Source organism: Mesitornis unicolor, unplaced genomic scaffold, assembly GCF_000695765.1.
Source record: "Mesitornis unicolor isolate BGI_N332 unplaced genomic scaffold, ASM69576v1 scaffold490, whole genome shotgun sequence".
NCBI classification, from domain to species: Eukaryota; Metazoa; Chordata; class Aves; order Mesitornithiformes; family Mesitornithidae; genus Mesitornis; species Mesitornis unicolor.
Window position 1 is genome coordinate 7,692 of NW_010158731.1, and position 14,299 is coordinate 21,990.

The 14,299-nt window shown below is 39.1% G+C and overlaps 1 protein-coding gene across 1 annotated transcript; it reads right to left on the reverse strand.

The window, feature by feature from the left end:
- Positions 1-332: 332 nt before the first annotated feature.
- CHRNB4 (cholinergic receptor, nicotinic, beta 4 (neuronal)) lies at positions 333-12,862 on the reverse strand. The gene is made up of 6 exons (XM_010184278.1): positions 12,676-12,862; positions 7,907-8,052; positions 6,072-6,116; positions 5,837-5,946; positions 2,557-3,529; positions 333-473 (listed from the first exon to the last, which is right to left on the reverse strand). Exons 1-6 carry the CDS (start codon positions 12,719-12,721, stop codon positions 333-335), a joined length of 1,461 nt encoding a protein of 486 aa, XP_010182580.1. The 5' UTR covers positions 12,722-12,862.
- Between the last annotated feature and the right edge of the window lie 1,437 nt (positions 12,863-14,299).

The following is a 14,299-nucleotide window of genomic DNA, read 5'->3' on the forward strand; positions in this document are numbered from 1 at the left end:
ATGTAAAATACTTTTTTAATAATAATTCTTGTGAGCCAGGATGACATATTGTACAGTAAATGCCTTCCTCAGTAATGTTCAGACTTCAAAATAATGGAAAAAAGTGCCACGATATTACCACAAGTACTGAACTTGTTGCAAAAAAATAATCGTTTTCTGTTTGTTTTGGTTTTCTCTTCCTATCGCAGTAAGTCAAGTTCTACTTTCCTTTTCCGTACTCCAAATCTGATGTAAGAGCAACTCAGTTGGCATCTCTATGGATTTCACAGAGGGGATCTGAGAGCAGAATGAGACCCAACATCTAGGTAAGTATTGACAATATTAAATGACAACTAAGGGTTCATGGCAGCGGTGTGATTTTGAAAAAGTGGCTGCAGAAATAATCCAACAGTCCCCAGGACACAAACAAGGACGAATATCCAGAGAAACAGCCTGTCCACTACCATGGCAACATACTTCCAATCTTCAATGACCTGGAAGAAAAAGCCAATTAAAGATATTAGCAATTTGTCATCTTCTTTTGCTCTTCCTCTTGCTAATGCTGAGTTTTTATTAATTAAAATAAACGGAAGCAAGTCTCAAGGTTCAAGGATTAAACTGACTTTAGGCTCGGGAAGGGGTTTTTTTCCTACCACCATTTTTCTCCAGGGCAATGGAGAAAAATACTGTAGATATTTTTTTGCTGTCATGGATGCATCAGGTACTGAGCATGGGTGCCGAGTGGAAGCCAGTGTAGAAGGACCCACAGTATAATCCAATTGAGGGGTTTTATTTTCTTTAATTTTAGTTTGCAGATGCTATTAATCTCAGTGGACAAAAATAGATGGTGTTTACTGCTGTTAAACAAGGTTAGCTTCACCGTTCTTTTCTTATCAGCAGTCATCTTAATCAAGGGTTTTAATGCATATTAATACTGCTGCTTTTATTAAAATCCCTTTTTACCTTGCATATGTTTTCTGTGAAAGTCATGGCCTTAGATTCTGTTCCCAAACTGAAGTGACTATCAGGTTATATTGTAAAGGCGGAATATATCAATCGTCATTTGCATCTCAGAAATGATTATTTTTTCCTCTCTCGTTGATTCTAATTACACATGAGGCATCTTCACCTCAATGACCTTACCATGCTTGTCAGTTATCTCATGTCTTATATTAGAACATTACATATTTTTTCCTTCAGTGCACACTTTTAATATGCACTGCTGCTAATGGGAATTGTGCATTTCTGAAATCAGACAATAGCAAATGTACATGAACAATTGTTATCAGACTGTGATAATGAAAGAAGAAAGCAGAGATTAAAATTACCAGTCTAGAAAAGAGGCATGTAATATCAGAGGAGACTGTGTGAAAAGCATTCAATTATTTTTTAACGTATAAAATACCCTTGAAAATTTTTCCATTTTTATCAGATGGAACCTTTGTATATCCTTTAGTGTGAAACACATTCTTGCAAGCATTTATGAGCTATTAGAAAACTTTTTTTCTGCTCTGTGAAGTCTGCTTCTGTTCAGTCAGTTTCAATGTTTACAAGCTCATGTCTAATGTTAATGGCTGATCTTTATTTATATTGACAGTAATTTCAGTTAATAGAAAACATGAGCTACTCGGTGACATGCTCCTTAAGGGAGTTCTGCAAGATCAGAAACCAGACTTTATTTAATCTGCTTGTCTGAGGGAGGGAGAGCACAACAGGAATAGGGAACGTAGGATCTGACCGGGATCTGGGTCAGGTAGAGGACACTGGTAGATATGAGGATGATTTTTTCCTAACCATGGGTTCTTGCTGAAACATCTGAGATTTTCCAAGCATTATTCACACTGTATTTATGCCAGCTCCAGTGTGCCAGCTAGTAGCATATGAGTAGGGCAAGTGAATAGGGCAGCAGCAGCACTGCTTAAACACTTCCTGGATAAAGTACTTCTCATAGCCAGTAACAAATCTGATTTAACTCAAATGAAAGAAGTGTCAGCTCTGCTGGCATTAGGATTTCAAGCCTGCCCATTGTGTTTGCCACATACGGACAGATATCTTAGCCCAGAGAGGGTGATTGCAAAGGCATTTTACCAACTTTACTAAATCCTCCTCCTATGCCCAGTCAGGTAAATAAATGCTTGAGCAGCAGGTAGGTTGTTTCTGGTTAACATGGCCTGACCATGAGCTGAGTCACAGTCTTACTGAGTACAATGGGGGAAAATATTCTTTTTTTGACCTGGCACTGAATACTACTTCTTTTCCGCTGTCAAGCATCACATCTTGAATGTGTCAACACACCTTTTTCCAGGGCGTTTTGTGACTTACTGAACAACCAACATTCTCTCTTTGTAGAAATAGCCATGTTACTTTCCGGGAGAGTATCAGCATTTACCACATTGCTATTCATTAAGTTCTTCTAATGGCAAAAATTACTTCCTTTTATAAGGTTTAGCTAGAATATCTCTAAAAATTTTAGAATAGCTAGGGAGTTCAAATATGCTTTCTGAAGAACAGTGTGTTACACAGGAGGGCAGGAGATGAAGTTTGGAAGGACCAAGATGATTTCTTATTTTTACTTACGCTCTGGTCATTGTCATCACTTTTCATGTGCTCTGCTATAAAACTGACTCCATCAATTGCTTCTTGGACTTCAGGAGAAAATTTTGTGCCTGTTCTTAACCTAAAATCTCGATGACTGCTGACATTGTCAAGAGTCTCTGTGATTTTCATATCGTATTTTTTGGCAGAGGCTGTATTCAAGAAATATGTAGAGCTCTTGTAGAAATCGGCTGGCTCTGTACAAGGATTCTCTGCTTTTGTCTTTTTGTAGTTGCTCAGCTTTTGCCGTGGAGAATTATTTTCTGGACGCTTCATGAACAGATAGGCTGGGAGTCTTTCAAGGAAAACCAGCTTTACCCAAGGGGGCATAGTGTGAGTACTTGGAGATCTGTGGTGGACGTTGAGTACACAGACACTGGTAACTATTGAGAAGGTCACTAGTACCATTGTAAACATGAGATACTTCCCAATCAGTGGAACATCTAGAGAGGTTGGAGGGACAATTTTGGAGATTAGCAGCAAGAACACAGTCAAAGCAAGCAACACAGATATGCATAAGGTCATTTTTTCACCACAGTCTGAAGGCAAGTAGAACACCAGGATGGCTAATGATGTAATTAGCACACAGGGAATGATAAGATTGATGGTATAAAAAAGAGGTTTCCTTTTAATAATGAAGTCATATGTCACATCAACATAATTGGGGTCCGAAGGATTTACAGTCCTTCTTCCTGGGAGTGCTACGATGTCCCACTCTCCACTTGGCGTAAAGTCATCCATACTTGCCATGGAAGTTTTAAGCACCATATCAATTTCTGTGTGATCGTATGTCCAAGACCGGAACTTTAATGTGCAGTTTTGTTGATCAAATGGGAAATGCTTAACTTCAATCTTGCAGGCACTCTTGTAAATGGCTGGTGGCAACCAGCGAATACTTCCATTATTCTTTACAATTGCATTTGTGTATAGTGAAACTTCGTATGTGCCATCCGCACTAATGAAGCAAGAGGAAAGAAAAAGGAGAGAAGATAATTAAACATTAAGAGGGGAAAAGTAGTTCAAAACAGGAGAGCTCTGGTATTCTTGGTTTTGTGGGCCTCAGTTGATTCTAAACTCAAAGTTTAGTCATATTTTGATTTTGAAATCTTTGTGGTAGGCCTTGACAGGGAGACTAATGTATGCATTTCTCTCAATCAGAGAGTTGATATTTGGTCCTATACTAAAAAAAATAATTATAAATTTATTATTAAATAGTAAATATGCATTTCTGTTTCATCCAAAGAACATGAAGTATTTTGCAAATGTTTGTTAAAGTAGTTAAGGCTTACTACATCTCTGAAGGCCGAGTAAAAATGGGATCATCCAGCATGAAAATAGAGATTCCTTTTATCTGGAACACAGCCACTGGTAAGAGCATGCAGCAACACTCCTAAATGACTTATGGGGGGAAATAAGGATAAGCAGCATCAGTTAGAAATGCAGGGAGAGTGTAGGCAGAGGAAACGTAATTATATTGTTTATAATTTACCATGTTACGCCAGTTAATGTTTACTTATTATTAAACCAGAACAGACAAGCCACAGTGTTCTTAGTCCCCACAAATAATCTTGGTTTTGTATCTTCTCCTGCTGCCACACTTCCAGCAGGAAAGTCTTCTACGTTATGATGGGCCCTTTAATTTAGGGAGAAGATCATTGTCAGTGTGGTCAATATTTTCTCCTGTTCAGTGTTTCTGGGCAGACAACGTAGGGCAGTTTAACCTATGAAGTATCCTGAGGTAGAAATGTGAAAGGGTCAATTGCTGATAAATATTCTTGACATTTAGTGTTCCTCAGCATGTTCACTGCATGGTCTTAAGTGTGCTAGGCAACACCTTTCAGACTCAGCCAATATCAGGCTACTAAAGGAAAGTGTTATAGTAGGAAGGAGCAACTATTAGTGGCTGTCTTTCTTGACAAATAAGGAAACTCAAAGGTTTGTTCCTCTGTCAATCAGTCACAAGGCTGCGTATGGACAGAGCTGTGGGACCTGGGGATACTATTTGTATTTTTCTTAGCACCTTCTTAAACTGACTGGTGCCTATGAAACACTGCTTCAGCAGCAGAAAGTTACGGGGCGGTTGTCCTTTATTTAAAATTTTAATTTGAATCTTTTTACTAATGTAAAGATCCAGTATGATGAGGCTAAAAGCTTGTGCTGGCACATTTAAGAAGCCTTCTAAAACTGTTTTTTCCATTCTTTCCAATGGATTGTAATCCATCAAATGATGCCGTCTCGGGAGTGAGGAAGAAGGAAGCAGAGGGCAGGGACACATTTTGCCAGAACAAGATTTGACCAGACATCCTAATCCACTGGCTGAATTATTTTATGTCTAATACAACAGTTCTAAGTATTTCTTAAATCTGATTTCCAGTAGTAGGATTCCAGGGTCTTAACTCAGTTATATATAAACTTTTGGTATTTTTTGTTTCCCATCTGTATATGTTCATAAACCATCATGTGTTCATTAATTCATTTGTTTTCAAAGTATCATGAAAGTATGTTGTAAGTTTTGATTATTCTTTTTTTCCCAAAGACTTGATATCATCCACTTCAGAGCTTTGCTAGAGACTTCAAAACAAAACGAAACAAATTTGGCAGTCAGCTGTTAGCTTGAAAGAAGAACTGAAGTATGATCTAGCACCAACCTTTTCCTTTTCTCAGTACTGTAAAGCACCAGGGTCAAGTGTTGACAAATTTATTATGTATTCTTATAATTGATTTTTTAGTGCTTTATGAAAACAGAACATTATTCGGTTTTGTAAATTAATATTAACTTGTAGAGTTCTGGTACGTATGAGTTTTGTAACAGATTTATGGCCTGGAGTCTGTGGTGGAAGGGGTGGGGAAGAAGTAGGAGACAAAAATGTAGCTCAGAACCTAAGATGTCCAATAGAATTCCAGTTGTATGGTCTTCTTGCAAGCGTGACCAGTGTATTGCTGTGCTTGTACTTACAATTCATGCTTTCCATATAATCCAGTTTGATATAGATCTGTGTCTAAATTGTGAGCCTTGTCACAGATCTGGTGGTGGAACAGCTCGCACTGCAGATGTGCTCCAGGGCTTCTGGAATTTCTTTAACCATAGCCATGATTTGACTAAAATTATCGTTGAGGCCAGTACCCCAGTCAGATATACTTGGTAGTGGCTAAAAGTTACAGAATTCAGTTTTAGAATTTTATCAGACCTACTTCATGCTTGTTTCTTGATGCACGGTAATTTTTGTTCACTGTTGGCATAAACTACAGAAGTTTTACTTACTTATTGTAAAGGACAATGTCTGGCAACCAGATGTGTTTTGCAGGTATTCTCAGCTTGTTTATTCCTTCATAGTCAGAAGGCTTCCAAGCCAAACGATAATCAATCCACTCCTAAGAGAAGAATTGTACAGTAGTGATGTGAGTATCCAGATCAGCACAAACGAAACAGTCACTGTGATGGAGTGAAAGCAGTTGCATTTGTGGTTTGCAAGAGCATGCCTCTGGGGTTTGATTACCTGGTTCAGCCAGACGTTTGTGGTCATTATCTGCTCCCGTTCATTCTGCAGGGAAGAAGAGAGAAAAAAGTAGTCCTCTAAAATAATTCACTCTATTGCTGTAATGAGATTTATTCAGTGGGCTTTTGAGGATATTTCCAACTGCACAACGTGATTTCGTCTAGTGTATTTCAAGACATGCATTTTGCTGCTGGTAAATGGCCAGTCTTGTGCATGTACTGATGATAAATAGTAACCCCACAAGTGCAGAGCTCCAAGTAGCTTTCAACAAGGACAGTTGTGACTGAAGGGAGCATGGCTATTTGGGAACAATTATCACCACTCTGCCAAGCTGATTTATTTTCCACCGTCCCTGTGGATTTGACTTGAAACAGAAGGCACATTTGACTGCCAGAAAGACCTAGATAAACTTGTGTGAGCTTTATGTGAGGTCTGCCGTGTAAGCTCTCAGCTGGCAGGCTCTGCTTCATGGAACTGCTGTCTCTCTGGGCAGCAGTCCAGAAGACAAGTCTCTCTGCAGCCAGTCTGTGTGATTTGGGCTCTATTGAAGGGAAAAGGTAGCAGGTCAAAGAGTCAGGAGGATTTCTGCAGGAAAACAAACTAATTCTCTGATCCTGGAGATGCTTGGGGTTGTTAGAGCTTATAAGATGCCTAATTGTGCTTTCTGCTTGAAGAGTGAGGAACAGCGACTGAGTTGTGCCATTCTTGATCCTTGCCCATACATCTACTCTGTTTAGGTGGTTGATTTCTGGGGCCTGCTGGGGCAAGACGCCTTGCTTTTTATGCCCAGAACCTGCAATCTGGGAGGACACCGTGCTAGTGGCGGCAGTGCACTGTGTGAGGAGCCGTGTCTGTGTCCAGGTGGCATGTTCCAGGAGAGAGGGAGCACTTGTCCCAGAGTCATCTGGTATACATGACAGTATATCCCGTAAAAATCAGTCTGCACGTGTGTATGGAAGCTCGTATTTTTGTAGTTTCCCCTATGTTCCATCAGTGTATCTCTCTTTTCCCTTGAATTTCAGAATATAAATTATATAGGTCTCCAAACTCGCAGCAGTCCAGTCACTGGCCCATACACAAACTCTGGCAGGAACGCAGTCATCTGTATCCTCTTTTTTCATCCAGGGAGAGAGCAGCAGAGATGAAAGCCCTGATTCAGGAAATTATTTCCACTTCTGTGCTGGATCTTGTTCCCACTGCAGTTAATGCTAAACCTCTCTTGGTATTGAGGTGTGTATTTGTACCTTGGAAGAGCTGTTAAACACTTGCTAACACTGTGAGTGAAAATGTATTCTAGCCCCATTGAAGTGATTTCTATTGAATATGAGGAGTTGCTTACATGAGGATTGTTTTAGCCGTGTTAAGCTGTTCCAGCTGGAACTAATGGGTCTTTTTCTTTACAACATTTCACAATTCTTTGCAGATATGCCATGAGATTTTGATCTGGCTTCATAGCTTCTTTTCAGGCCAGTCAACCGCATTGCTTTGATGCAAGCAGCAGAAGATGGTTTAGCATCATGTACACAGTCCAGGATAGATCCTGACCTGTTGTAACTTACTGTAGGTGTACTGCAGTCAGTGGAATGGTTTTGATTTTCTGATCAATGGAATTTTATTGAATGAAGATCTGGCTGCTGTTGTTTATTGCTTAGGCATAGTTTGATCTCCCTGTTGCAGCTGCATTCTGAAGTATAAAACCAGTAAATTTCATGTACTACTAAGTATTCTTAAATAAACTAGAAAATAACAGGAACATAGCCGTATCAGTATGTCTTTTACTTAGAGTGCTGTGCAGGTAGTAATGAATTAAAAGGCATAGCCTAATTTGAACTTACCACGCTGATGAGCTGTGCCAGGGAAACCTGCAGTTCTATGGAAACCAACTGGGATGAGTTGACAGCTGGTCGAATTAACTTATTGTACCTGTCAGGACTCAGTAGGTGGCTCATTAGCTTTTCTTCAGCATCCGCTGCGGTGCTTCCTGTAAAACATCACATAACAGGATTATAGGAGGGAGACCAAGTGACAAGATGTAGGGATCACAGAATTTCTGCACATCAGATTGTCTTCATTAAATAATGAGGGCTTTTGATTTTGTAAAGACTGTAGACTTGTGTGAACAGAAAGATACGGGGCTTGCACCAGTATCTATTCTGCTGGAGTTGACTGCCTTTCACAGAGCATAGATCAAAGCAGATAAATCAGAACCCTTTGGGTTTTTTTTTCACCGTAAAATGGGAAGCTCAAATTGATGGATACTTTTGGGAGTACATTCTGAAATAGAAACTGGGAGCAAGCCACCTGCTTAATAACAGAGGAAGAATGTTTCAACACTCCAAATGCAGAGAGTCCAGCTGTGACTTCTCTCATTAGTGTTGCAGGAAGCAGAGTTACAGGCACACGTACAGACTGAAAGACTCTGGTCTGTGTAGGGGAAGCCGTGGAATGAGCTCGAGGAGTCATAAGAGTTTTTTAGTGATTGAGAGCTCTTTGATGTCTAGTCATGTTTCTGTTTCAGAATTATTCTATTTGAAAACCTGAAGCAGTGTGTGACCCTTATTTTATGTGAAAAGAAAACTTGATTTATGGTCTAGCACAAATACTGTAAATCTTAGATGGCCAAAGCTGAAGTTCAGTGACTGCAGATTATAGTATCTGCAGAATACTATCAAACAAGCCTGAACACTCTCCATGCAGCAGAACAGCTTACGACACAACCCCAAAGGTAAATCCGTCTGCTATGTTCTTGCATGTACTTTTTAAAGCCATTCCAGTGGACTTTTTAAACTGCTATTGACCACATAATGTTGATGACTATACGGTCCAGGTAACATCCTGCCAACAGAACTGACCAGAGAGGTTCTGTGGTGTGTTGACTAATTCTGTGTTGCGTTATATGGCTGACAGTGATGGACACAGGTGTTAATGAAAGCAGACTTTCATCCAATTGATAGAATGAGTCTTCCTTAGGAAAGAGCATTTAACCCTAGATACTGCCAAAATGAAGATAGTGTCCCTACAGCATACTTGCTTCATTATGCCCCAGAGCAGTTCCACACAGTAAAAACCACTGGCCATGCGAGTACTTTAAATTCGTGGTACATGAATTTGTTCTGGTTTTTATGTTGTAGCATATCCATGAGATCCAGAGAAAGGCAGACATCAAAAGGCCAGGATCACATAAGCAGCAGAAGACTGTGTGTACTTCTAGAAGGTGCCTAGTTTCCCTGTGAACTGGGCTGAACGTGCTAGGGGGAGCATGTCTCTCTTGACAATTGGTACTTCTGAATTCCAATCAGATTTTAAAAACACTATAAGAAGTTATTGTTTCTGACACACTAAGAGAGGGGGGAGACTTTCCTTTTACAAGGAAACATAATTGAACAGATTTTTCACATCTAAGAACAGCTTTTACTCAAGGGGAAAGATTGAGATAAACACCAAGCTTGTTTTAATTCTTTTAAAGCCAGCATATACTATGTCATTGGTAGCACAAATTTTGTCACATATGCTTAACATAGCATTGTTCTTCAGTGCAGGCATCTCAGGTACCATTTGGGAAAACAAATTGGGATGAATACATCTGTGTTTGTCGGGTCGGTTTGTTTTTTGATTTACGCTTGCTCTCTATGTCCCTGCAAGTCATTATAAAAGCTCTAGTCCCATGTGATATTTTAATATTACAGTTATTCTCAGTGTAAGCCTGCCTAATCAAAGGCTTATCAAGCTAGAGCTATGCTGATCCTTGCTAAGCTCCAGATTCTGTTTTTTTCTTGTATATTGCAATCAAGATAAAGCTATATTTGATACTGTGAAGGAAATGGGGCACCACATGCTGGGAATTAATCGTTCTGTATTTATAAGGATAGGTGAGAAGCCTTGTGGTAGCTAAAGAGAGAATCTTGGCTGAACTTATTTTTTAGTGTTGGTTCGGGTTTGGCTTGTTTTAACAAATATTTATTGCTGTTGCATGTGTAAATGACATAAACTGATGGCTATAATTCAAATATAAATAGTAATTTGGTTTGTTTCATACGGTGGTCACTGAATGCTGCTAGCAAAACCAGTGAATTCTTGTTGGAATTGATAAATATGCTTTCAATGTGTCATCATCTTCTCCTGTAAATATTCTAACATACGGAGTTTTTGCTTAACAGTGAGTAAGAAGAATATTTGCAAAAAGCTAATTCTGAATTTGTAATAATCCTATTCTCTGAAACCTGGTTATAGTAATCACAGTCATCTGGTCTGCAAATCAGAACATACAGCGGGGCCTGCATGTTTGATGAGAAGAGCTCAGGTCTCGAAGTACTGGCTCTGTCAATAGGCTTCCTGCAGATGAATGACAGGCCACCACTTAATTAGAAAAAAATTATTTGTTAAATAATGAATCCCTTTAAGAAATTACTATCTGTTCTTAGGGGAAGGGGTCCTGTAATGAATAATTCCTTATAAAATTGTCATCCTATTGCAACCTTTGATTAACTTATTAATCAGAAATGAAGATTGAAGCAGCTACGCTCATCTCATTCAGATGCTTGAATCAAGTACCACTAGATGTCAGCAGTGCACTGCCTTAAAGGTTGCTAAATCCCATCTCTGTAAATAACGTAAAAACCAGTGATTCCTGTATAATTTTTACAATCTATTTTCCGTTACCAATCTCTATATTAACCAGATGGCACCTAATGAAAACAAACTTACCAGGCACTCAAGTTCCTCTTTAAATGCATTTCATGATGTCAGTAGCCATGCATTTGAAACTCCTCTTTTTCATCTCACAGTTGGGAGAAATGGAAATGCACAGTTTCCTTGCAAACCAGTTTTCCAAATAGCAGTAATAACCAGAAATGTTGCAGAGGGTAGACCGCTGCTTTTAGACAAATTATTTTACCAAGAATGATGAAGCATGCCTAATTGGGGGGTGGAGTATTTTTGTGTACTGAAAGCAATAATAGTGGAAGCACATTGGGGAGGATCCTAAGCTGGGGAAATTGTTTTAGCTCCACTGAACACGCTACGCATCTGCTCCATGACAAAGAGAGCAAATTGCCACATAACTTGCAGTACACATTCTGCAGTAAGTTTGTTTTCTCTGCAGGAGTATGAGGAGTATTTTTCACAGCAAAAGAAACAGAACCAGACTTCATTCACTCCCCTGTGCAAAGTTTCCCTTTTACATGGTCTAACTTAAATATATATGAAATACAATAACCAGTCATCCTGTGCTATGTTGTTTATTTTCTGTTTAATGACAAGTATGTTGGAGTGATTTCCACTAACCAGAATAAGGAGCAGTGTTGACAAATACAGGCAAGTGCACTGTTGTCGCTGCCTAAATTGCAAGACTGAACATAAGGCACATTTCCTCCTTTTCCCAGACTTCAGTTGTTTTTAGTAAATGGTGAAATAGCTTTTGTTTATAAATAATGTATTGCAGAATATGTTGTCATTTTTGTTCTTTCCTCTCTCACAAATAACTTATGTGGACAATGGTGACATAGCAAATTCCCAACTGTACTTAGTAAAGAGCAAGCAAGAAGCAGCAATAAGACAATCCCATTATCTTCTCTGAAAATACTTCATAATGTTGCTACTTCTCAGCATATTCTTGTGTAAAGGTGTTTATACAGCCTCTTAGAGCACCCTACGATAGTTTGGAACGCTTCTTGTTCCAATGGAAGTAGTGGTGCATTTATTATATTTTAAAGATTGTTTTGATTTCTACACTGTGATTAATACAAATGAAAAGGAAATACTAATGGGTTTAAAGGTGTGTAATCTAAGAATCTAAAGCAGATCCTCACTTCATTTGTTACAAAGCAGATGTTTTCTAAAATTGCCTTTCAGTGACTGAAGAAGCAAAACAGCTGTGGGATGCACAGGTAATTATGGGAAAGATGTCATTTTTGTCTCGATTCAGTTTCAGCTGGTTTCACTCTACACACTTCAGTGGGGTTTCTCTGTGGGAAGAAGCTCCCACGGTAAATGCACTATTTCATCCTGCTGTTGGGCTGTGCGTGTTGGCTAAAACGTAGGCAAATAATCCTAGTGGACAAAAGGAAATGTTCTTAATGTAGGTTTGTGGTTTTTTTAGCATTTATTTACATATTTCAAGTTAATTTAAACTATTTACATACTAATCAAACAATTGGGAAGTATGAGCTTTGCAAGATGTATGAACTTAAACTAATAATTGCAGAAGAATAAGATCTGCCTTATTTATAGTTCATGTCATGGTTCATTTTTAATATTTTTGCTCTCAGCACAGTACCGGCTTTTCCCTTCACAGATGATCCTGGCAGCTTCTAAAGGGATATTATTTAGTGTAAAGGGATATTATTTAGTGATTATGATTGTCATCTCCTACTGTTCTGTCATTTTATGTCCAACTTACTGTCTCTTTGTATCCATCGTGGATTTGCTGCTACTGAACAAGCCAGAAACAACACTAAAATAATCAATTTAATGCATCCTCTTAAAGTCTACAACCTACTGAGATGATAGTTACAAATTGCCTGAGAGCTTATATCACAGTCATGCCTCCTAGCCCCGAAAGCTATCCCAGCTCTGCAAACTGTATCTGAAAGAAAAGATCACTTACCGTTAAAATAAAAGGAGCCCACTACAAAGAGAAAGAGGGTGTACATATTCCTCGTGAATTATTGTTCTTCAATTAAGACAGCTGTCAATAGGCTCTGTTGTCAGGGATGTGCAAGGAAGAGATGTAAAAGCAAACCTGAATCTTGGAGGTATTAAATGCCTGGAAAGAGACAGACAGTAGGACCTGGCAGAAGCATTCTGCAAAGTGGAGTTTTCCTGAGCGTAATGGTCCCTCCCCCTTTGCAGCTGTTTAAAGAGCTTTGTGAAGAGGAAATGCACGTAAGAAGAGGGAACATAATGTGATAATGTGAATAAGAGGATATGAAAGAGCAAACTAAAGAATATGATCTGCAAAACACAATGTGTTTGCTTAATTCTTGCTAGAATAACATTTAGAAGGCTTTCTGGTTAATAAGTGCAATGGGTAGGAATAGCTGTGTGGGAAGAGCTGGATATAACTTTGTGCCATGAGACCTGTTAGTGAAAGACATGTCAGTAAATTATAGCCCTAGCAGAGGGTAATCTGTGTCAAGAGAAAAAGTTGATTGCCTACTGCCAATCCTTTTCCATTCCAAGGCCTACGCGTGTGATCTCTCTGAACTAGAACTCCAAAAGGCTTTTTGGGAGCAGCAGGAGAGGAACAGAGAATTTGTTGTCATTAGCATTTGACAGGATTATTAAAAGAAAGCTAAAGTGGCATGTTGAGAAATAGCAATATCTATAAAGACACTCCAGAGAAGCATTAGAGAAATTCTATGGAAGTAATCTTTTACAGTTGAAGGATTCAGCAGAGTATAGAGTATCATGTGTTTAGGGACTTGCCATGGCAAGATTTGTGTAGAAGGAAGGGGAAAGATGATCTTATATGCTCTTTCTAAGCATTGTAGGACAGGATGAAGTCCTTAGATAAAAAAAAAAAAAGGTGCTTATCTTCCAAGTACTGTTTTATCTCCATACTGAGGTTCCTCTCTGCTTCAGTTGGCCACAGGATGCAGTTCTGCTCTTGTCTCGGGTCCCAGCAGTCTAACACCATTGTCTGAGGTGGATGCATTCCTGATTTACCAGCATGACATGCCAGTCTTCTGCATCTACCACAGTTCCTGCCCGTCTGGGGTTATTTTGGGAAGGTCACAAGCTGCTGCTGTTTTTAGTCAAGCTGTCAGTGTAGTGCCAAACAATTAATTGCCTTCTCCCTAAACATTTTAGCCATCTTCCTTTTTTCACCAAATATGCCAGTGTGCTGTAACTTCATTGTCTTTAAGGGAGCTGCCATCAGAGGTAGCCCAATACATAAAGAGAGTCTACTAAAATTCTCAGTAAGTATACTCTCTACAATGTATGTAACTCCTCTAAACAGTCTTACTTACTATTTTTGGCTCATTTCTTTAGGGTAGGAGGATGGATTCAGTGAGACAAATGGAAAAGCACTCACTGTATGGACTTCTGCTTGGCTAAAACAAGCTGTTGCAAGTCAGCTTTGATGAAGTGGCTTGTGCTCTTGCCTATTGCTACTCTGAAAACTCAAGGTATTTCAACTATACCATATTCGCTACTGAGGATTCCCAGTTGTTCTTTAAAAAGCTCACAGCCTTCTACCATGAGAAGAATGGTTTGTACCTTCCCAC